General features: G+C 42.0%; 1 protein-coding gene across 9 annotated transcripts in view; it reads left to right on the top strand.

The window, feature by feature from the left end:
• The first annotated feature begins 335 nt into the window (after nucleotides 1-335).
• fam184ab (family with sequence similarity 184 member Ab) overlaps nucleotides 336-24,614 on the top strand; it is a 105,206-nt gene continuing 80,927 nt past the window's right edge. For 3 of the 9 annotated variants that reach the window (XM_052025475.1, XM_052025472.1, XM_052025477.1), the window contains exon 1: nucleotides 339-902. In XM_052025475.1, coding sequence (XP_051881435.1) covers nucleotides 768-902 — 135 coding nt within the window. In that variant the 5' untranslated portion in view covers nucleotides 339-767. Of the gene's footprint in view, nucleotides 903-24,614 lie in introns of all 9 variants that reach the window. The other 6 variants (XM_052025478.1, XM_052025473.1, XM_052025474.1 and 3 more) reach the window with 6 other exon arrangements.

The raw sequence follows: 24,614 nt of genomic DNA, 5'->3' as shown, positions 1-24,614 counted from the left end.
ACCCACCTCTCCCGCCCCCCAGCCGAGCGCACCACCACCTCCTCCCGCCCCCCCCAGCCGAGCGCACCTCCTCCTCCTCCCGCCCCCCAGCCGAGCGCACCACCACCTCCTCCCGCCCTCGTTGAGTGCACCACCTCCTCTCGCCCTCCAGTTGAGTGCACCACCAGCCTCAGCCGAGCGCACCACCTCCTCCCGCCCTCGTTGAGTGCACCACCTCCTCTCGCCCTCCAGTTGAGTGCACCACCAGCCTCAGCCTCACGTTGCGTGCACCAGCACCACCCTCACCCTCCGTGCACCGTGTTGACCCTCCTCTCCCCACGTGCACCATCCTCGAGGGAACAGCCAACGCTCGCGCGGAGGCGCTGGAACCGGAAGGTGCGCGTCATGTGTCAACTGTCGGCGCGCTCCATGGTAACGGCGCGAGCGTGTGTGTGGAGAGGGGGAAACAACAACAACAACAACAAGGCGGAGGGACAGCGGCGGTCCGGCAGCGGGAGGCGCGCCTGTGCGGCCATGCTGAGCCACGGCCGCCGGTAACCATGGCGAGCCGCGAGTCTATGCGGTTAGCAAGAGCGCCGGCTCCCAGTCCGCCGCTGCACGGGCTCGCCGGCCTCTCGCTGCCAGGCTAGAGCGTCTGCCAAAGGAGCAGGGCGGACGGCTCTGACCCCAGCCCGGGCCCTGGACCCCGGCTTCAGCCACAGCCTCTACACTCCCGCTCCACCTCCCTCCCCATCCGTCTCCTTCTCTCGGTCGACTGGCTCCGGAAGATGGCGACTGGCGTGGGCTGGCAGCAGCAGCAGCACTGCAGCGGCGGGCCGGCCGCCGGCAAGGTGGGCTCGGCCCCCGAGTACAACCAGGAGCTGCACATCAAGATGAGCAAGAAGATCGCGCAGCTAACCAAGGTGACGGGGGGGGGGGGGGGGGGGGGAGTGGAAAGAATCTGGATTAAACTCAGTGGAGGGGACTAAGGACGGTGGTGATTGGGAGGAGGAGCTGGAGGGGATGTTTAAATGGGGAAGCGAAAACCTGGGACAGATGACAAACTCAGTGGAGGGGATTGGGAAGAATGTTTCAATGGTGGAGATGGGGCAGGTGGATCCAGGAGAAAGGAAACCCTGGGAACAGGGGAAAACCTGGGACAACAAACAATCTGCTGGAAGAATTCAGGGGATCAGCATCAGTGGGAGAAAAGGAATTGTCAACGTTTTGGGTCAAAACCCTGCATCAGGATTCAGGAAGGGAAACCCAGGAACAAACGCTGTGGAGGGGAATGCGGTGGGGGAGCTGGAGGGGACATTTAAATGGGGGTGGTGGACCCAGAAGAAGGGAAAACCTGGAACCAACTCTATAGAGTGCACTTGGAGGGGATGTTTAAATGGGGGTATGAGGGTGGTGGACCCAGGAGAAAGGAAGAAAACCCTGGGGTCTGGGGAAAACTTGGGGCAAACTCAGTAAAAGAGAATTGGGGGGAGGAGTTGAAGGGGATGGTTAAGAGGTGGGGATGGGGGTGGTGGACTCAGAAGAAAGGAGACCCTGAGGACCGAAGTGAACCTGGGACAAACTCAATGAAGGGGATTGGGGGGGATGTTTAAATAGTGAGGATGGGGATGGTGGACCCAGTAGAAAGTAACCCTTGGGACTGGGGTGAACCTGAGACAAACTCTGTGGAGGGAATGTTTAAATGGGGGGATTGGGCTGGTGAACTCAGGAGAAAGGAAACACTGAGGACTGAGGTAAACCTGGGGACAAACGTAGTGGAGGGATGGCTTGGGGGGGGGGGGGGGGTGGAGATTGGATTCAGATGTTTAAATGGTGGGGATAGGGGTGGCAGACTCAGGAGAAAGGAAACCTTGAGGATAGGGAGAAACCTGGAGGAGGCCCTTGGGGAATGGAGCAAAGGGCAATTTCGGGGGAAGCCTGGGGAAGAGTGGGGGAAACTTGTCAGGGCTAATAAGTGCAGAAGGATAGAATCTGACTTTGTTGGGGGGGGTGCGGTGTCGGGGTCTACGGGTTGAACTCGGGAGGAGATCTGCGAGGCTGGTGGGATCTTGCTCTCATTCAACACCCCGATATCATTCACTCACTTGCAAAATAGCTTCTTGGGCTGATTTGACTTCTAAATCTCAAGAAAGGTCCGATTTGGAAATATATTTTAATGATTACATTTTCATTATAATGCTGTGTGAGGGTTCATGCTGGCAACATGACAAAAACAATCGACTTTAAGTTGCCAGGCTCTATTCTGTAAAGCACCTTGTGTATTATTTTTGTGTTGGGATGGTAAATGAGACAAAATTGATTTACTAGATGTTTCGTAAAAGATGCAAAATAAGCACATGTTGATGTTATTGGTGAAGTGAACTCCTTTGCTGAAAGATTTTCAAGATGTTGTTTTGTGATGAATCATAGTCCCTTCAAATAGATCATAAACTGGTCAGGTACTATTTGCAGGATTGGTTTTCAATGGAATAACTGAAAAGTAATCTTTCTGTAGTGGTTCGTCTGTAATAGTTTTCGGGAAAAGCTCATCATTTTTTTATTTGAAATTAATTCATTTCTAATTTATTCATAATGTAACACAATCATAAGCCCAAGTCTCAACTCATAGGCTCTTCTAAGAGTATTTTTCTTCAAGATGACAGCACTCAACAAAATATTAATAAAATCAAAGTAAAATATTTTTCTTGTAGAAATGTGAAAAAACTTTTTATTTTATTTGTAAATCATCACAATTGAAAGTACTGTGTTGTTATGTAAGGTATCTGAAATGGATGGGCATCTCCAAAATAAGATAAGATATCTTTATTAGTCACATGTACATTGAAAGACCCAGTGAAATGCATCTTTTGTGTAGAGTGTTCTGGGGGCAGCCTGCAAGTGTTGCCACGCTTCTGGCGCCACCGTAACATGCCCACAACTTTCTAACCTGGACGTCTTTGGAACATGGGAGGAAACTGGAGCACCCGGAGGAAACCCATGCAGACACAGGGAGAACGTACAAACTCCTTACAGACAGTGGCCGGAATTGAACCTGGGTCACTGGCACTGTAATTGCGTTATGCTAACTATTGCCCTAATTTAGTAAGTCACATAAAATTGGAGTGTTTCAAGATTTTTTTTGCAGCACTGTCTGTGAAGTAAACTCATTGAGAAAACTGAAAATCACCAAACTTGGATACAGTTAGATTTTAATACATCTTCCAGACTGCTTTAAACTTGTTTTATAACCTTCAAGTGTTATTGTTTTTTCTCCCAACCTAAATCAGGTCATTTCTGCTTTGCGGTCTTTAAGCTGCACATTTACACATTCTATCAGTGCACATCATCAGGGTGCCATCTATAAAATACACTGCAATTCCAACATCACCTCCCAAATCTGTGAACTCTACCACTAGGAATAACGAGGGCAGCAGGCACTTGTGAACACTACCACATGAGGTTCCCTTGCAGGTTGCACAGTGTCCCAACTTTGAAATGTATTACTGCTCTTACATCAACAGAATAGTTGAAGTATCTTTAACGGAAGGACTTCAGCAGCTCAAGAAGGTAGATCGCCACCATCTTTTCAAGGGCAATTAGGGATGGTCAGTAAATGCTGGCCATGTTTCTAAAAAAAAGTGATTGAAAATATACATATTTTGTGTAGTACTATTTAGTAGAATTATTTCCTGTTCAGTTTTCCCAAATCTGATGTTGGTAAGACATATTTATTGTTGTTTAAAAAATGTGTTAATTTACACTTATTTCTTTTGCATACTAATTTAGATTAGTTTATTGTCATATACACCAGGGTGCAATGAAATTCCTTGCTTGTGTGAAGCTCACAGAGTAAACAAGTATACATGGTAATAATAAATACAATAATAATTACAGCGATGAGTGCAAAACAACAGAATGGTGCAAAGATAGTAGTGCAATCTGAAGTCGTGTAAAGAAAAATGAAAGAGATAGAATTTTGAGTCATAAGAAATAGGAGTAGGATTATGCTACTTGGCTCCTGGAGCCTACACCACTATTCAACATTTCAGCCGATATACATCTTCAAGTATCATCCTGGGGTTGAGACGTAGTCACTCGTGATCAGAGCATACTGGTTCTATATTAGAGTGAGTTGACCTTATAAAACATTCACATCCCACAGTGGGACTTATTTAAAGCTCACCCTGTGAATACAGCATTCTTTTCCTGTTTGTCCTTTTGGGAAAAGATGTTGGGACCATCTTCAACTGTGAGCTGGCCATCTCCTATCTATCATGTCTCGCTCAGAACAGACATATCAAAGTGTCAGAGTTCCTGAGCTCTAATAGCGGAGTGACATTCAGGTCTGTAGCTATTGGGTCCTGACGTTCCAGGTTGCAGATTTGATGTAGAGAGTGGAAGTTGCTTATGCATGACTTTTACTGTGGATAGCTGTTGTTCATGTTGATCACAAGGTCTTGATTTTATGGCAGTGGGACCTAAGGTGACTGCTCTGCTCCATGGACATTAGCACATAAGTAAATGTGCACGTTGTTATCTGTCAGCTCAAGCATACTCACTACCTCTCTCCTACCCTCCCCTTATTGCCCCTCATCTGCAATTCCCCCCCACCCCACCCCCTCACCATCCCTGGTTCTCTTCTTCAGTAACCCCTCATCTGATAACCTCCTCTCACTTTCCCTCAGGCCCTCTCCCTCCAAATACTATTTTCTTGCACCCTGCCTCCTTTCTTCCCTACATTGGACACACAGTATTTCCTCTGGCCTTTGGCTCTCCACCCTCTGCATCATTTGCAATCCACTACCAAGCCTACCCATGTTCTCAATTGCTGTCCAGTCCTAAGAAATATTTATCCAACCCCAAAAATTGGATGCAACTACTTGACAACTTATTTGGCAAACCTATAAAATTATATACTATAATAGGTTATCTTGTATTATAGTATTCAAATTTAAACCTGGTTTTATTTGCACCTTATTCGAACTGTCTAGATAATTTAGGATCTTTCAACAAATAAGTTGTTGAATTGCTGAAAATACTGGAATTTCCCTGAGATAAATTGGACAAATTCGGAAATATTGATAACAGAAAATAAATGCTTTATTGTGACCAGGGATCTGGAGTTTTCCTTCAGGCGATATGTCATAAATATGATTGCAAGTTAATATGATTTGTACTGCAAATTAATGTGGTTTGTCATTGTATGCAGAGGGAAATATTTGGGTGAAGTAAAGATTGACCTGTTTTGTTACTGTTTCATTTTTAAAAATCAGGCATTTTCTTCAGTTGAAGGTATAACACAAAAAATTATTTTGTTGTGTGATAAAGATTATTTCCTCAACCATAAATGCAAATTGAAGACTTTTTTCATTTTGGTTCCTACAAATTCTAGCCCATTGGAAGAGCCAAGGTTTACTTTGGATCATAATTTATATCGCTTTAATTTAAATGGAATTTAACTGAGAGTTGCTGTATCTTTTTGAAATGTCTTGGTTTCCTCAGGGTAACGATTTTGTAATTCCTGTAAAGAAAATTATGTGTGTGTGTATGTGTATCTATATATTTTATGAAAAGTCCAAATTTTATAGATAGTTTGAGGTTGTCTTGTACCTTTAACATGATGTTTAGTCACATTATATTTATTCAGTGCAGATGTGACCCAGCGGAGCAGCAATAATGAAAATGAGGCTGAATAATTATAGATGCATTTTGGACAGTTTCAGAAATGTTGATAGCTGTTCATTTGTACAGAATGTAGAATTGTCAATGAATTTTAAGTCATTTATTTGCAAAGTGTAAAGATGTTTTAAAACAAAATTTGCTTATTTTCTGAAGGCACATTTATATATCTGTTTCCAACATTGAGATGTTAAATAAATAATTTTACAGGTTATAAAAATCTTGTAATTTTATTTAAATAGAGATAATATCTAGAATAATTATTAATTCGTTTTATGTTTATATTTGGATTCAAAGGAATTGGATTTTAGTGGTTGGAGGTAGTGAATCCATTGTAATTAAAGGAAATGGTATATCTTACACAATCACTTGAATATATAAATTGTTCTGAAGCACAATGGAAAATTACCTTTGGTTGCTTTCAAATGCAACTTTGTACACACTCACTTCAGTGAGACTATTTCTCAGAATTAGCACAACACACAGCAGTTATGATACTGTGAATTCAGTGGAGATAAATGAAGATCAATTTCTGCTGTAGTGCCTTTTCAAGGTGTTTCAGCTGCTAAGCTTTTATCCAAATGACTATCTAGTTGATGGTGAACAAATTTTGCACAGCTTGAGTTACAAACATTAACGGAATGTCCTGAGTCAAAAATCAACAAAAAACTAGAGATGTTAAGTAAACTCAGTTAACTCCAAAGATGGAAACGCCATTAAACTAGTACACTGATGTGGAAAACCCGACTTATCCAGACATTATCTTAATTATCTGAAGGTAGCTTGCAGTCCATTTTCTGAAACTCTGTATCTCATGAAGTTGCAAACTGAAAGTGCTCTCAGAATTGGTATGGTTAAAAGATGCTTATCTGATCTATGAAGAAAGAATGCATGCAGAGCAACGTGTGTCATTTTTATATCAAAGTGAAACTTTTATTCAAGAACATTGTAATTGCATTGCCTTTTTTGAATAGCAACACCATGTATAATGAAGTAGCAGATTTTTGCCAATAAATTTGAAACATAATGAAAATTCTGAAGCACATCAGTAATATTTATTAAATGTATTATAATGCATACTGTAAAAAGAATTAAGTGCATTATGCCAGTTTTTCTGTAAATCTCTGTTGGAAGCACTAGTATTTGTTCTTCATAAATTAAGACTGTGGCATAGTGATGCACTGGTTAGCATTACTGCCTCAGAGACCGGGTTCGATCCTGACCTTGGGTGCTATCTGTATCGAGTTTGTACATTCTTCCTGTGACTGGATGACTTTATGCTTAGTGCTCTGGTTTATTTCCACATGCCAAAGACATTCTGGTTGATAGGTGAAATGATTCCTGTAATTGGCTTCTGGTGTATGTAATGTGCTTCTGATAGGAGAATTAGAGGAGGGGTTGGGGTTTTGAAAGGAAAAGTGGAATTAACATCGATGGGTGCTTACTGATTGGTGTGGATGCTTTGGGCCAAAGGGCCTGTTTCTCTGCTGGATGATTGTATGACTCTATAACTTTGGTCTGCATCCATGCTGAATAATCATGGCTGTATAATGTATTTTCAAATAGCAGGTATATTGTTGGGTATACCTTTGTCAGTATTGATGAAAATGATCAAGCAGTTAACTGAGAAAGAATTCCATTATCACTAAAGTTCTCCTGTTCATTACCATAGAATCCATTTATTTATGGTGCACTATAAGGTAGAGATAAGGTATAGGTTGAGGAGGTAGATGTGTGGGGTACTATAGATATATGTGTGTGTGTTCTTCCAGATTTTTCAAAAGATTTCAGTTTGCAACTAAATAAATTTTGAATATTACATCTTAAAATACTGACTCAGCTGCAATGTTCCTTTTGCAAAATTACTTTGAAAATTCTTGATACCAGGGTCAATCACAATATTCATCATTGATAATATGTTTCTTGAATTTCTTATGCTTGCAGATTGTGCAGTGATGCAATTAAGTATCTTGCTTTAGAGTGAAGGTTACCTGCAATCTAAATCTTCATCACAAATCTGTTCAGTGATTTCAGTCGGCTGGTCTTGGCGCTTTGACATAGCCTATGGTTTATCTTAGGACATCAATTAAGAATTTCCCTATAACTGCTGCAGTACCCTGTCAGGCAAATGGCAGTGTCATCTTTGAATGCATTTGGCCAATAATGTTCTTACTGCGTTCTTTTGCTATTTGCGTGCATTTTAACTCCTTGTCTGTATGTATTGCCACCTTCCAACGCACTACATTTCCTGTTGGCTCTCTTTCTGATTAAGTGTTCTTTATTTTCTCATGTTGTTTCTGGAAAAATATCCAGTGCAGTCTCCTGTCCATGATTTTTTTGGCTTGTTCCTGTATATCTAATTCCTAATATGCCACTGTATACAAATACGTGCATCCCTCTGCACCTGGACTTCATTTTGCACTCATTAGGATACATGGATTTGACAGGATTGCAGTTTTCCCCCACAAGCTCTTTAATTCCATTGCTCTTTGTGCCTCCTCTTTTTTTTCTTCTGTCCATTTATTTGTCCAGTCCTCTGACCTTGCTTGATATGGTTAATGCATTTAGCTTTCACTTTGTGTGCATTGCTACAGGAGATTGACCAGAGTTTAACTGTAATCTTAGAAAGTGTCAACCATAGATTTTAATTATTTTTTCTTGGTGCTTAAATGGATGTACAAAGGTCATTTAATTCTGGTGAACACCTATTTATAGGAACATTAAAGCTGATTAAAATGAAAAAATGGCAACAAATTGAAACTGCCTTAGAAGATTCTGAATCTGTCAGTTTTAATTAAACCAAATTGAGCTCGTGTCATAGCTTACCCCTACTGTGTGCCTAAGAATTCAACTGAGTCCTGCATCTTTTTTCAGCAGCATGTGATTGATTTTGAGTGCAAAATTGATCACGAAACTCAATCAAGCCTTATAGCACTCTTAATGAATAACTCAATCTTCAATTAGCCACTTCCAAATATGTTCAATACCCAATTGATGAATTCCCTGTGAAATTGACTTGTAGCTGTGTAATTAATACTGTGCTAGTTAAGGGATAATCATTTACTTGCAAGTTTATTGGGAAGGCATTTGGAGCTGAGCTCATTTCATTCCATGAGGCAGAGAGCTACAATTAAAGGTTGTGTGGTTGAGTCTCATTATGCAATGAACTTTCGGTGCCTTTGTTGCGATAAAAGCAAAATAATATCCTCAACGTGAAAACAGTAATCATAATGGATACATGGATTTGACAGGATTGCAGGGTTCCCAAAGTTCAAGGAGCAATAGACTGTGACTGTGGTACCTTGAGCTCTGTTCATGAACCAAACTCTCTTCATGAATCAGAAAGCTTATACCTGAAAGTACAAATAATGTGTGATCATCAATAAAAAAATAATCATGGCCAGTGCGATGGTGTTTATCCGGACAGTCTGGCATGTCTGCCTGTTGTGAGAAAGGGAGGAATTCCTTTTATATATGGCTGCAGGTTGTGTTTGAGATTGCTTTAACATCGCAGAAGTTTAGAGGAGAGTGGCATTTGGTCTCCAAGATGAGATCGTGCTGTCCAGAATGCTTAGAAAATGCCCTACAGTACTCCAGAGAGAGATTGTGTTTTCTTATCGTCTACTGCATGCTGTATTTTGGCCACATAAACATTACCCTCCCGTTCTCATGCTGCTAAAGAAAGCCTTAAAGGCTTGCAATTTGCTTGTAGACTCTTTGCCACCAGGGTAATGTTGCATTTTAAGTGGCTGGTAATCATAGCATCACACTTACAACTGACAATGACCATCCACATCAAGTGGAAGTCTTAACATTTCCTTTTGAGACACGGTACCATGAGTGTTACCCATTTTGTTCCACCATCTAGATGATGGTATATCAGAGTTAGGAAAGGAGATAGTAACAGTTTTGAAGGGTGATGGGAACAGCTGTAGGTCTGGATGAATTTGCTTTGGACTACCTTGTCTTGCCTTAAGCAACAAGCGTCTAGATTAGCTGGATGAAAGGTGATTTTCTCCTCTGAGAGTGGATGACAAACCCATATACCAGGCACTCACTGACTCTCCCCCTTGGAAAGGTATTAGCTACCACCTTGAAATCTGCTAGTCAGATTATGGGAGTGCCAAGAAGTTCCTGGCAACAATGGAATCCATGGTTATATAGCTGTAAGTGTGTAAGATGTGTGTGAATGATGTATTAGTGCCTGTGTTGAGTTGAGATTTTTTTTGATACCTCCATTAACCCTGATAGCTTATATAAAGTCATTAAGCTTAATGCATCAAGATCATGCCCTTGTGGCATCACTATGGCCATTTTTCTTTAGCTACCTCCTACCACTGGTAAGCTATCTGAACCTAGAGCCACTCACGTCCCCCTCTACAATCATTGTCAACCTTGAAAATGGAGGCACACGATAGTCACTTCTGGTGATTCTGTGGATTGCTATATCTTCCACCAAGATTTTGAGATCAGCATAGGTAACAAGGAACTCTGTTCCTGTTCTGAGGTACCCTTTAAGATGCACAGTAACTTTGAGTAACATTTGGAATCAGTGACCATTTTCATTTGGAGAGACAATGACTGTCAGAGTTATTAAGTTGCAGCAGGGACAAGGAATTTCCTGAACTTAATCACACTTAATGAATGCTTATAATAAGATATTGTGATCAGCACCTCCAAAATTTGCACAAGATTTGTGAATGAAAATAGTGTACAAACAACAGTGGGGCAAACTGACATGTGTCCTCTATACAGTGGAATTTTAGCAAGTGACTTCATTGACTTATAAACTTCTAGCCCTTGATGTCATACACCTAAACTTCATTTGAGTAGCTAAGTGAGATCCAATGGGCCAGTTTGATTTTACCTGTGTATCATTTTTGTATGTTCATATCAAATATATATCATTATTAACATTGATTGAGCTAAATTAAGAATTATGTACAACCTCAAGAGTGTGTTACCAAAATACTATCAGCACATCTCCTGCTCTACCAGGGGCACCAACACCCTTCACCACTGCTATACAACCATCAAAGATGCCTTCCGAGTCACCCCTCGTCCTCAATTTGGGAGATCAGACCACCAGGCTGTGCTTCTTCTCACTGCATACAAACAGAAACTGAAACGGGAGGATACGGTACAAAGAATTGTGCAGTGCTGGTCTGAGGAAGCAGATGAGCTCCTACATGACTGCTTTGAGACTGGACTGGTCCATGTTCAAAGACTCAGCTGCCAGCCTTGATGAGTATGCCACCACCATCACAGACTTTATCAGCAAGTGTGTGGAGGACTGTGTACCAAAGAAGACAATATGGATGTTCCCAAATGGAAAACCATGGATGAACCGGGAGATCCACTCCCTACTGAAGGCGAAGACTACTGCACACAAATCTGGGGATCGTGATCGGTACAAGAAATCGAGGTATGACCTTCAGAAAGCTATCAGGGATGCCAAGAGGCAATACCAACTCAAAATAGAGTACCTGATCAGCCGTCAATTATGGCAGGGCTTACATGCCATAACAGGCTACAAGATGAAGTCGGGCTGCATAGTTAACAACAGCGCATCCCTTCCTGATGAACTTAATGCATTCTATGTGCATTTTGAACAGAAGGGAAGTGGATTGTCACCATCCACCCTGACAGCCTTCAATGCAGCTGAACCTGTGATCACAGTGGAGGATGTAAGATCAGTCTTCCGGAGAGTGAACACGAGGAAAGCACCTGGCCCAGATGGTGTCCCTGGCCGTGTGCTCAGATCTTATGCTGATCAGCTGGCAGAAGTATTTGCGGACATATTCAACCTCTCCCTGCTTCAGTCTCAGGTTCCCACCTGTTTTAAGAAGACTCCTATCATCCCGGTACTGAAGAAAAGCAAGGTAACATGCCTCAATGACTACCCACCAATGACTCTGACATCCACCATCATGAAGTGCTTTGAGAGGTTGGTCATGGCACACATCAACTCCAGCCTCCCAGACAACCTGGACCCACTGCAATTCGCCTATCTCCGGAACAGGTCTACAGCAGATGCCATCTCCCTGGCCCTACACTCAGCTCTGGAGCACCTGGACAGTAAAGACACCTACATTAGACTTCTGTTTATTGACTACAGCTCTGCCTTCAATACAATAATCCCAAGCAAGCTTTTCACCAAACTCCGAGACCTGGGACTCAACACCTCCCTCTGTAACTGGATCCTTGACTTTCTAACAAACAGACCGCAATCAGTGAGGATAGGCAGCAATACCTCCAGCACGATTATTCTCAACACTGGTGCCCCACAAGGCTGCATCCTCAGCCCTCTACTCTACTCCCTATACACTCATGACTGTGTGGCCAGATTCTGCTCTAACTCCATCTACAAGTTTGCAGATGATACCACCGTTGTAGGCTGTATCTCAAACAGCAATGAGTCGGAGTACAGGAAGGAGACAGAGAGCTTAGTGGAATGGTGTCATGACAACAACCTTTCCCTCAATGTCAACAAAACAAAAGAGCTGGTCATTGACTTCAGGAAAGGGGGTGGTGTACATGCACCTGTCTACATCAATGGTGCTGAGGTTGAGAGCTTCAAGTTCCTGGGAGTGAACATCACCAACAGCCTGTCCTGGTCAAATCACGTAGATGCCACAGCCAAGAAAGCTCACCAGCACCTCTACTTCCTCAGGAGGCTAAAGAAATTTGGTTTGTCCCCTTTGACTCTCACCAACTTTTACCAATGCACCATAGAAAGCATCCTATCAGGATGTATCATGGCTTGGTACAGCAACTGTTCTGCCAGGACTGCAAGAAACTGCAGAGAGTTGTGGACACAGCCCAGCGCATCATGGACACCAGCCTCCCCTCCTTGGACTCTGTCTTTACCTCTCATTGTCTTGGTGAAGCAGCCAGTATAATCAAAGACTCCACCCACCCAGGACATTCTCTCTTCTCCTCTTCCATTGGGTAGGAGATACAGGAGCCTGAAGGCATGTACCACCAGACTTAAGGACAGCTTCTAGCCCACTGTGATAAGACAATTGAACGGTTCCCTAATCAGACAGCTGCTATAGTAAATAAAATATATTGGTTGTAATATTTATATTATTTTACAATCTGTATCATTGGCTATAAAGCAACCATTTCTAGTACTAATTTCTTCTAAGTGATGGTGGGCAGTGAAGCTGATATGGGATGATGAAGTCTTGCCTTCAGAGTCTGAAAGATATTAGTAATCAGGCTCATCTGAAGCATCTGCCGTAGGGTTACACAATTACAGCTTGTGAGAATTAAAGTGATATTACGGATTGTAAAATTAAAACAGGAAGTTTGATTTTTGTTTTGAATTGTGTTACTTAGATTGATGGATTTGTAACAGACAAATGTTGAATTGAGGTAGTCTTTGAGACTGAAAATTTCCTACAGTTCTGAGGGCCATTTTGATTTTTTTTTTGCTTCTTGCACATTTGCTACTCTCTTGCCTTTGGATTTCCACCCATCATGATACCTTTGCTGATGTCAAACTGCATAATTGCTTCCTTATCTCATTGGAACAGGAACAGAGCATTCAGTACCTTGAGCTGGTTCTGTAATTCATTGAGACTATAACAGATCTGATCGTGATCTGTACCTCAATTTATCATACTTTGATCCATATACGAACATACAAATTAGGAGCAGGGAGTCAGCCACAGAGCCTCTTGAGCCTGCTCCATCATTCAATTAGATCACGGCTCATCTGACTATAATCTCAACTCTATATTCCCACCTATCCCTGGTAACCTTTTTTTCCATTGCTTCTCAAGAATCTAACTGTGTAAAAATATTTGAAGACTATGCTTCCAACACCATTTGAGGAATACAGTTCCAAAGATTCATGACTCTCTGAGAGGAAAAAAATGTCGCCTCATTCTTAAATTGGCAGCCTCTTACTTTTAAACAGTACCCCTTGTTCTACATTCTCTCACCAGAGGAAACAAAATCTTTTTAGTTCTGTAGCCTTTAATATATTTACCAGACAATTTTTTTTATCTCTGGTTCCAGATTCAGTTGTCCCACCCCAGCATCCACAGATTTTTCAGAATTTCTAACTGTCTGTTGCACGGAAAAATTGTATCTTGATTTCTTTTCTGAGTTCCTTAACTCTATCTGTGCTCATTTGCAGACCTGATACTTAAGAAAGTGGTGATACACTGGTAACTTGAACCATCAGAGTCGTCAGGTTGAAGGTATTTCCATAATGTTGGGTTAGGGAATCAAGGATCTTGATGTAGTGACAATGATGAAACAGAAAAACATTTCCAGTTCATGTTATTGTGTGACTTTGTGGGGAATTTATGTGATTCCATGTTCCTGCTAACTGTAGCATGGGAACACCAATGGTAACAGTTGTAGACCTGGGAGGTGCTGTTGAAATAGCCTTGGAAAGTAACTGCAATATGTTTTGGAGATGAGCACACCATGGCTGCAGGATGTACTATGAAGGAGGGAGTTGATGTTTAAGATAGAGGATTGTGTGGCAATCAAGAAAGCTGCTTTTACCTGGATGGTGTCAAGCTGCTTGAGTGTTGCTAGAATTACATTCATCCAGGCAAATGGAGAGTACTTCTTTACATATCTGATTTCTGCTTTGTAGATGGTGGAAAGACTTTGAGGAGTCAGCAAGTGAACCAGTTACAACATGATAGCCAGCTTCTGACTTCCTTCTTCCAAAGCAGAATTTATGTGGTTGATCCATTTAAGTTTCCAATCATGACACTTCCCTTCCCTGCTCCCAGGATGTTGATGTTTGAGTGCTCTGGGTTAATGTCATTGAAAGTTAAATGTATCGATTAGACTCTTTCTTATTGGAGATGGTTATTGCCCACTACTGTGCAGTGCAAATGTAACTTAGCATTTATCAGACCATTTATGAATGGTGTCTGTCTTTTAATATTGTGTTTCTTTGTTTTGGATTCCTCGGCACAGTAAAGTGAAACAGTCTTTTATGATATCCAACATTTTGTTATTTTTAAGCATCTCAGTTAGCTCATCCCCCAGCATTCTGTAATTGATGGAATACAACTCAAGCTTACACAACCTGTGCTCTTAATACATTAAAACCTGGCATCATTCTGATGAATCTACAGCTTGTCTCCTCCAAGGCCAACAATTCCTTTTTGAAGTGTAGTACCCAGAGCTGAATGCAGATGGGCACCAGACCCAGGCTTTTTAAAAAGCTAAAGCATAACTTTGCTTGTATTCCAACCCATTGAGACAAAGACCAAGATTCCATTGGCCTTTTTGTATTTGGCTGCCAGACTTGGTGATCTCTCTATATATTGGAAAACCAATATCCTATCCATCTGTCTGGAGCCACTGTGCATTGCTGTCCTCTGTCAAACTGTAGTGCAGACCATCCATTGTGGTTTCTCAAGGACAGATGCTGCTCACTTATTGTGTTTTAAAGTACAATTTTAATATGTCCTAGTGATAGTTATTTTAATTTATAAATCTTAACCTTTGCTAGGCTGTTAACATACTATGTTGCCAATGAAGTGTCTACATACAAAATATATAGAAAACTGATGGCACAAAATGTTCTTTATTTTCCATTTCATCAAACACAGTTGTCTGCTTGTATCTAGTAAAGGGGCAGTGATAGCGGTTCCTTGAGGGTTGGATTGTAATGATAATCAAATCCTGAGGGTTCTACAGCAATTGTTCTGTTGAGTGGTTTAATCTCTTTTGCTGTGTAAGTGATTAGGTTTTATTTTATGGTGCTTACTGACTGTGTGTTGTGGATAGTTGATTTTTTTTATGAATTGGGTAGTGTTTAAACAGGTTTTAACTTCAATGTAAAGGTGTTCTAATTACATGTTACATACCTCCTGCAAATGGATCTCTCAGGAGCTTTATGTTTGTATATGCCTTAAAATATCAACATTTGTTATCAGGTTGCTTCATTAAAACTTCAGTTTCAAAGTTAATAATTCTTTGAGGGATAAAAGATGAAAAAAATAACATTTTAGCTGGCATAATAATTCACTTTGCTTTCTTTTGGAGAGCAGAGTTTCAGGGTGTTGAGGGCATGATAAGGTTCAGCCATAGTGAACTCTCTTACCATAGTATAAATGATCAGCCTATGACCTTTTGGCATTGGACACTAAACATTTTATTTCTGTTTCGGCATTTCTGATCGTTTGTGTAAATGGACCACTTACTCTGTGTTCTGAAATATGCTTCCTCCTGTCCAGTTTCTGGCTTTTGTTTTGATTGATATTGAAGAAGTGTAGATGTTAACTATACCATGTATTTTCAATTGACACAAAGATATGAGATACTGTATGACACTCTCGACTGTGTGGCCAGATTCTGCTCTAACTCCATCTACAAGTTTGCAGATGATACTACTGTTGTAGGCCGTATCTCAAACAGTGATGAATCAGAATACAGGAAGGATATAGAGAGCTTAGTGGAATGGTGTCATGATAACAACCTTTCCCTCAATGTCAACAAAACTAAAGAGCTGGTCATTGACTTCAGGAAAGGGGGCGGTGTACATGCACCTGTCTACGTCAATGGTGCTGAGGTCGAGAGGGTTGACAGCTTCGAGTTCCTGGGAGCGAACATCACCAACAACCTGTCCTGGACAAACCACGTGGATGCCATGGCCAAGAAAGCTCACCAGCGCCTCTACTTCCTCAGGAGGCTAAAGAAATTTGGTTTGTCCCCTTTGACTCTCACCAACTTTTACCGATGCACCATAGAAAGCATCCTATCAGGATGTATCACGGCTTGGTATGGCAACTGCTCTGCCCAAGACCGCAAGAAGCTGCAGAGAGTTGTGGACACAGCCCAGCGCATTACGGACACCAGTCTCCCCTCCGGGGACTCTGTCTTTACCTCTCGTTGTCTTGGTGAAGCAGCTAGCATAATCAAAGACCCCACCCACCCGGGACATTCTCTCTTCTCTACTCTTCCATCGGTTAGAAGATACAGGAGCCTGAGGGCACGTACCACCAGACTTAAGAACAGCTTCTACCTCACTGTGATAAGACTATTGAACAGTTCCCTTATAAAATGAGGTGGACTATGACCTATGACCTCACGATCTACCTTGTTGTGACCTTGCACCTTATTGCACTGCACTTTCTCTGTAGCTGTGACACTTTACTCTGTACTGTTGTTATTTTTTTTTACCTGTGCTACATCAATGCACTCTGTACTAACTTGATGTAACTGCACTGTGTAAATGAATTGACCTGTAAGATCAGTTTGTAAGACAGGTTTTTCACTGTACCTCAGTAAAAGTGACAATAATAAACCAATACCAATACCAATGTATTACAAAGCATCCACTAAAAGCCATTAGGCTAATTCAGCTGTGCACACTATGCTTAATATGAACCTCATTACTTCCATCTCTTTCATCCTGTGATGTATTTCTTCTTAGCAGATTTTATAGTCATGAACATTTTCTTTTTATTCGCACCCTCCAATAACTTTAAACTTTCTGACGTATAACTCCTACAATATTTCCACATTTTCAGTAACGTTCAGTCTTCCAGTTTTGTATCTTCTTTTGGAAACTGCTTTCCAAGGCAGTGGGATATGACAATCTAACTATATTTAATCTTCAGTCATTTCTTATTGAAATGCAGTCAGACTACTAGTCACTGATGAGATCAATCCTGATGGTTGGTATAGATCTGACCACCGCAGACTTGGGCTGAGAATTATGGAGTTTGATTCTGTTCTTTGACTTGTACACCAGTGGTCTCATGATTATTGAAGGTAAACTTCCTCCATGTGTATGTTACATTAGGAATAGGATAAAGCTTATAGATCCAAACCTGACCATTTTTATCCATTTTTAACTTTTCACTTTCTGTCTTAATTCAAGTGATCTCATCTTTCTTTAGGTTCATGGAATCTTTGAAACCTTAAGAGTTGAATGGATAATCACACAACGTTACTTAATATTTACACTGTTATATCATTAATGTAACAGCAAAGAAATAATAATACACATCCTAGTTAGATTTGTAATGCACAAGACATAGTCATTGCTAATGAAAAAAAATGCTTCCTGAATTTGGCACATGTGAGAATATAATTTGCAGGCCTACAGGGAAAGAGAGAAAATGGAACTGACCAGAATTGTGCTACACAAAGCTGACACAGACTAAGTTGGCTGATTGTGGTCCTTATGAACTGTAGCCACTTTATGACCTTAAGAGGCCATAGAGTTTATAACTGTAGTTGGCATTTTTTTTTGCGAGTTCTTCACAATCTGGAGACAGTATGCAGACAGTTTTGTCTGCATACCAACATGCCTTAATTACTCAGTGGAACCATAGAACAATACAGCACAATACAGGCCCTTCGGCCCACCATGTTGTGCTGACCTTTAAACCACGCCCTAGATTAACTAACCCCTTCCTCCCACATATCCCCCTATTTTACATTCCTCCATATGCTTATCTAACAATCTCTTGAACTTGACCAATGTATCAGCCTCCACCACCACCCCAGGCAGCACATTCCATGAACCAACCACTCTCTGGGTGAAAAACCTCCCTCTGATATCTCCCTTGAACTTCCCACCCATTACCTTTAAAGCCATGCCCTCTTGTACTGAACATTGGTGCCCTGGGAAAGAGGCACTGGCTGTCCACTCTATCTATTCCTCAATATTTTGTATACCTCTATCATGTCTCCCCTCATCCTCGTCCTCTCCAATGAGTAAAGCCCTCGCTCCCTTAGTCTCTCCTCATAATCCATACTCTCTAATCCAGGCAGCATCCTGGTAAATCTCCTCTGCACCCTTTCCAACGCTTCCACATCCTTCCTATAATGAGGCGACCAGAATTGGACACAGTACTCCAAGTGTGGTCTAACCAGAGTTTTGTAGAGCTGCATCATTACCTGGCGATCCCACGACTTATGAAAGCTAACATCCCATAAGCTTTCTTAACTACCCTATCCACCTGTGAGGCAACTTTCAGTGATCTGTGGATATGAACCCCCAGATCCCTCTGCTCCTCCACACTCCCCAGAATCCTGCCATTAACCTTGTACTCTGCCTTGGAGTTTGTCCTTCCAAAGTGTACCATCTCACACTTCTCCAGATTGAACTCCATCTGCCACTTCTCAGTCCAGCTCTGCATCCTATCAATATCCCTCTGTAAGCTTCGACAGTCCTCCACACTATCCACAACATCACCGACCTTTGTGTCATCTGCTAACCCACCCTTCCACCCCCTTATCCAAGTCATTCATAAATATCACGAAAAGTAGAGGTCCCAGAAGCGATCCTTGTGAGACACCACTAGTCACAGCCCTCCAATCCGAATGCACTCCCTCCACCACAACCCTCTGCTTTCTACAGGCAAGCCAATTCTGAATCCACACAGCCAAGCCTCCCTGGATCCCTTGCCCTCTGACCTTCTGAAGAAGCCTACCATGTGGAACCTTGTCAAATGCCTTACTAAAATCCATGTAGACCACATCTACTGCACTACCCACATCAATCTTCCCGGTCACCTCCTCAAAGAACCCTATCAGGCTAGTGAGGCAAGATCTTCCCTTCACAAAGCCATGCTGGCTGCCCCTAATCAGTCCATGATTCTCTAAATGCTTATAGATCCTATCTCTTATAAGCCTTTCTAACAGCTTGCCCGCCACAGACATAAGGCTCACAGGTCTGTAATTCTCTGGACTATCCCTACTACCTTTTTTGAATAAGGGGACAACATTTGCCACCCTCCAATCCTCCGATACCATTCCCATGGACAACGAGGACTAAAAGATGCTAACCAATGGTTCAGCAATCTCCTCCCTCGCCTCACGAAGCAGCCTGGGGAATATTCCATCAGGCCCCGGGGACTTATCTGTCCTAATATTTTCTAACAGCTCCAACACATCCTCTCTCTTGATACTGACATGCTCTAGGACATTACCCTTACCAACACTGTCCTCAGTGTCATCAAGCCCCCTCTCCTTGGTGAATACTGAAGAGAAGTATTCATTGAGAACCTCACCCACTTCCACAGCTTCCAGGCACATCTTCCCACCTCTGTCTCTAATTGGACCTACGTTTACTCTCGTCATCCTTCTGCTCTTCACATATGAGGTCACTTTCTCTCAGTGGACCTCAACAATAATCCCATTACTAAGACTACTAAAGCTGCTGAGCTTTTCACTGTCACAGTGCTGTCCCTAGCATCTTGATATGCTGAAAATGACAGAGGAAAATTATCTGAAGACATCAATAAAACACAGGGAATCATAACTAAATCCAATATTAAACCCCCCCCCCAACATCCCTCAATCCAAACCATGCCAACGTCTCAACTCCAACCTCCTTCAGATTGTTCTTTTGGATTGACCAAGAGAAGTTGTATCAAAAGATCATAACCTGCAAATTTTCAATTTTTTCACTCCCAGTAAAACAGATACATCCTGCAGTAAGTTGAGAAATATGTAAATTGCAGCATTCCCACAGGATTAGCTCTTATTTTCATTGACTCTCTTGCATTGATTTTAATAAGGTGCTTTGTGCAGGCAGGCAGCCCTTACTAATATCATCACAGGTCTGTTTATTCGGAGAAGGCCACTCCAAAACATTGATGGGTGAACATTGAACTGTTTAATCCCCCCTCTCCCCCAAATACCCTTGATATCCTCCCTCTCTGTTTCTAAACCCCCCCCCCCCCCACGTATGCCTTATATCCATGGCTGCCTGTAAACACTGCACCAGAAAGATCACTTAGCAGCACAGACCTGCTTTCCAGCAGGCAGCATGCAACTGAGATGTCAGCTGTGAATTCTGCAAACAGCTGCCATCTGTGAGCACACAGGTTGGCTTGAATGCTGTTAATATGGAAAAGGCCATATTTCTTAAAATGATTTCCAACACAAAGCTATGCTGACTATACCTAATCAGTCCTTGCCTTTCCAAATGCAGATGGATCCTGTCTCTCAGAATCCCCTCCAGTAACTTGCCCACCACTGATGTTAGGCTCACTGGCCTGTAATTTCCTGGCTTATCCCTGCTGCTCTTCTTAAATAAAGGCACAACATTACTTATTACTGGCTTATCCCTGCTGCTCTTCTTAAATAAAGGCACAACATTACTTATCCTTTAGTTTTCTCTTGGCTAACAAAGATACAAATATCTCTGTCAAGGCTCCAGCAATTTCTTCCTTGTTTCCCACAATGTCCGAGGGTACACCTGGTCAGACCTTGGGGATTTATCCACCTTTATGTGCTTCAAGACTGCCAACACCTCTTCTTTCATTATATCAATATGTTTCTGGACATCACTGTTCTCTTCCCTGAAATCCCTAGCTTCTATGACCTTCTCTACAGTAAATACAAACAAGAAGTATTCATAGACAACCACGCTGATCCTTAAGGGGACCTATTTTTTTTTAAACATACTTATAGGATCTCTTAGGATTCTCCTTTGCCTTATCTGCCAAGGATATCTCATGTTCCTTTTTGCCCTCTTGATTTCCTTCTTAACTGTACTCCTACATCTCTTGTACTCCTCAGGGGAGTCACTTGATCCCAGGAGCTAATGCCTCTTTTTTTCCTGAACAGAGCCTCAATATCTCTGTCAAATAGAGTTCCCTAATACTACCAGCCTTGCCCTTCACTCTGATAGGAACATGTTGAATCTGCACTCTCCCTATCTCACTTTTAAATGTCTCCACTTGCCAGATGTCCCTTTATCTGCTAATAGCCTGTCCCAATCAACCTTTGTAAGTTCCTGTCTAATGCCATCAAAATTAGCCTTATCCCAATTTAGGACTTTAACTTGTGTACCAGTCCTATCTCTTTCCATAACTATTTTAAAAATGATTCTCAAAGTGCTCCTCCACTGACACTTCAGTTGCTAGCCTAGCCTCAAGAGGACATCAAGTGTTGCCCCCTCTCTAGTAGGGCCATCTACATATTGCTTGACAAAACATTCCTGGACACACTTAAGAAATTCTGCCCCATCTAATCCTTTAGCCCTGTGGCAGTCCCAATCAACATTATGGGAGTTAAAATCACCTACTATTACAACCTTGTTATACCTACAGCTATCTGCAATCTCCCTGCATTATTTGCTCCTCTAATTCCTGCTAATTGGGGCCGATAGTACAATCCCCTCAAAGTGATCACCCCCTTTCTTATTCCACTCATACAGCCTCACTGGGCATTCCCCAGGAATATGCCCTCTAAGTACTTCCATGATGTTCTCACTAAGCAAAATCACAACTCCCCCTCCTTTCTCACTTCTAGAAGCAGAATAATAGGACTTTATGCTATATCCTAGCCTAATATGGGATATAAAAGAAATAAACAATCTGCTGGAGGAACTCAGTGGGTGGAGCAGTATCTGTGGGAGGAAAGGAATTGTCAACATTTCGTGTTGAAATCCTGCATTAGGACTAAGAATGGAGAGGTGAGATGCCCAGTTTAAAGAGAAGGGGAGTGGTGAGAAAAGAGTCTGAGCTGATTGGTGGACTGAGGAGGGGTATAAAATGACAGGCAGGTAGCACCAGATAAGGGAGGGAAGCAGGGGTGGAGTTAGGAGACAGTGGCAGGTGAATGATAGGTGGAAGCAGCCAAAGAGAGAGAGAAAATAAAATATTGAGAGGCAGATGGAGCAAGGTATGGGGAGAGGAGTGTGAAGGTTGGGAGACAGCTGCTGGAGGGAGATAAGCAGGAACACAAAGGCTAAAGTGCTGGACTCTGATAAGTAAACAAGGTGATAATGGAAACCATTAGGGGAGAGGTGAATGGCAGATGGAGGGGAGGTGGGGCATGTGAACCATGTGTGTAGTGGTGGATGAACCCAGGAGGGGGAGGGGGATGAAGATGGGTGATGGGGTGCTGGGGGGTGGGGCTTGAGGGAAAGGGGACAAAAGTGGGAGGACTAGAGGAAGATCGGGGGTGGGAGGGGAAGGGAAAGGGGGAACAACCCACCGGAGGGGAGGGTTACCTAAAATTAGAAAACTCAATGCTTATGCCATTGGGTGGTAGACCACCCAGGCAGAATATGAGGTGTTGTTACTCCAGCTACCATGGGCTTCACCCTGGCAGTAGGAAAGGCCGAGGATGAACAGGTTAGTGTGGGAATGTGAAGGGGAATTGAAATTGGGATAGTGATTGCGGACCGAGCGTTGGTACTCTGTGAAATGGTCGCCCAGTCTGCACTTGGTCTTGCCAATGTAGAGGAAGCCACATTGGGAGCACCAAATGCAGTAGACGAGTTTGGAGGAGGTGCATGTGAATCTTTGCCTAACCTGGGAGGGCTGTTTAGGTCCCTGGAAGATGGTGAGAGATGAGGTGTAAGGATAAGTGTTACACCACCTGTTGTTGCAGTGGAAAGTGCCAGGGTCAGGGAGGGGTGAGTGGAGAGGGATGAGAGGACCAGGGAGTCACGGAGGGAGTGGTCCCTGCAGAAGGTGAAAAGGGGAAGGAGGGAAAAGATGTGGCTGGTGGTGGTGTGTCTTCATGGGATAGTGACAACACTTGATATTGATACAAAAAGGTCGATGCGAAGTGAAAAGAACATTTTAATTATGGTGATTACTCTATACGCAGGATCTAAATTTTACTGTTCTGATCAATAAGAATAAAACAAAAAAGTTGCCCTCAAGTGGCTTACTTGAAAAGAAGATATATTTTAAATTGATGAGACTCCAGTCCAACAATAAATAGCAACCATGCAGGATTTACAATTTTGCTTTCAGAATGCTACATGCAGTTTTTAAATGTGCATTTAGTTACTGACTAACCCCATTTGTCTGTGGGGTGCCAGATGATCAATGGCGTGACAATGGTGAAAAGAGACAAAGCGTGGAAAGAAATGTCCATGGTGTGCTTCGTTATGTAAATGAAAGTGCAGATTTGCCTCAATGTTCAGTCTGATGGTTTTCACCTCAGAGGCCATATCATCTAGTACAGTGGTTTCTGAAGTGGGGATGAAACTCTTGGGTGGTCTACAGGACATTAAAATGTGTGTTGCTATCTACACGTTGCTAGTAAATGCTGGTTTACAGACTGGGGAAGTTATTGTTGAATCATGTGGGTGAACCTGTTAATTAAAGTGAGTTGCCTGAGAGAGAGGTTTAAGAGCCACTCATTTAGTTAGAAATGTTGTGAACAAATTCCAATGTTCAACCAAGCTACAAACAGTATCAGTAAAAGAAAACCAACACGACATTGTGCTTCATAACATCATCTTTGGTGCTAAATTCATTTCTTGGCACACTGGAAAGTAGGCTCACTTCAGCTTCTTTGCATGTTTGAATAAAGCCCCAACTTGAATGATATGATCCACTACCTCCTTCAAAACAGAATTAAGGCCAGGTTTATTCGCATGTCTAACAAATGGCAGGAATCTGACATGTGTTCCTCTAAAGTCAGGGTAAGTAGGATTAAAATAATGAAACAGATTTGTCAAGTAGCTTGCAGAATCAGACTTTCCTCATTAGCCCAAGACTCTGATTTCAATTTAGCTGCACTTGTGGTGACTAAAAATCAATATTTCTTATTAAATGAAGTTTATTTAAGTTAAAATGATAACAAATTTACCAAATATTAATGAGACAGCAAAATATGCCTAACCTGAACCAAAAAAAATTTAAAAAAGCAAAAAATTCAAATCCATGTAAAAATGGCAGATGAGAGAGCAGAGGGGTTCTGACAAATGAAATTATCATGACCTTTTTATCAATGTAAGAGTCATATTAAAATTACTCCTACTTCTCACAAAGCTGACCACCATTCAGCACCATGGTATGCAGAGCATCCTTTGTCCACAGAACAGTGTGGAACTGTCCCACAGCAACTTCAATCACAGTTCTTATTAAGGTTATTGGACTGTACCTTTACAAACATTTTAAAAAGATGTATTCTCATAATTATTAAGCAAAATAGTAGAAATAAGGTCCATATTTACTCTAAGTCAACAGACTTACAAAAAAAAT

Source organism: Pristis pectinata, chromosome 10, assembly GCF_009764475.1.
Source record: "Pristis pectinata isolate sPriPec2 chromosome 10, sPriPec2.1.pri, whole genome shotgun sequence".
NCBI classification, from domain to species: domain Eukaryota; kingdom Metazoa; phylum Chordata; class Chondrichthyes; order Rhinopristiformes; family Pristidae; genus Pristis; species Pristis pectinata.
This window is presented reverse-complemented; position numbering and strand designations above follow the sequence as displayed.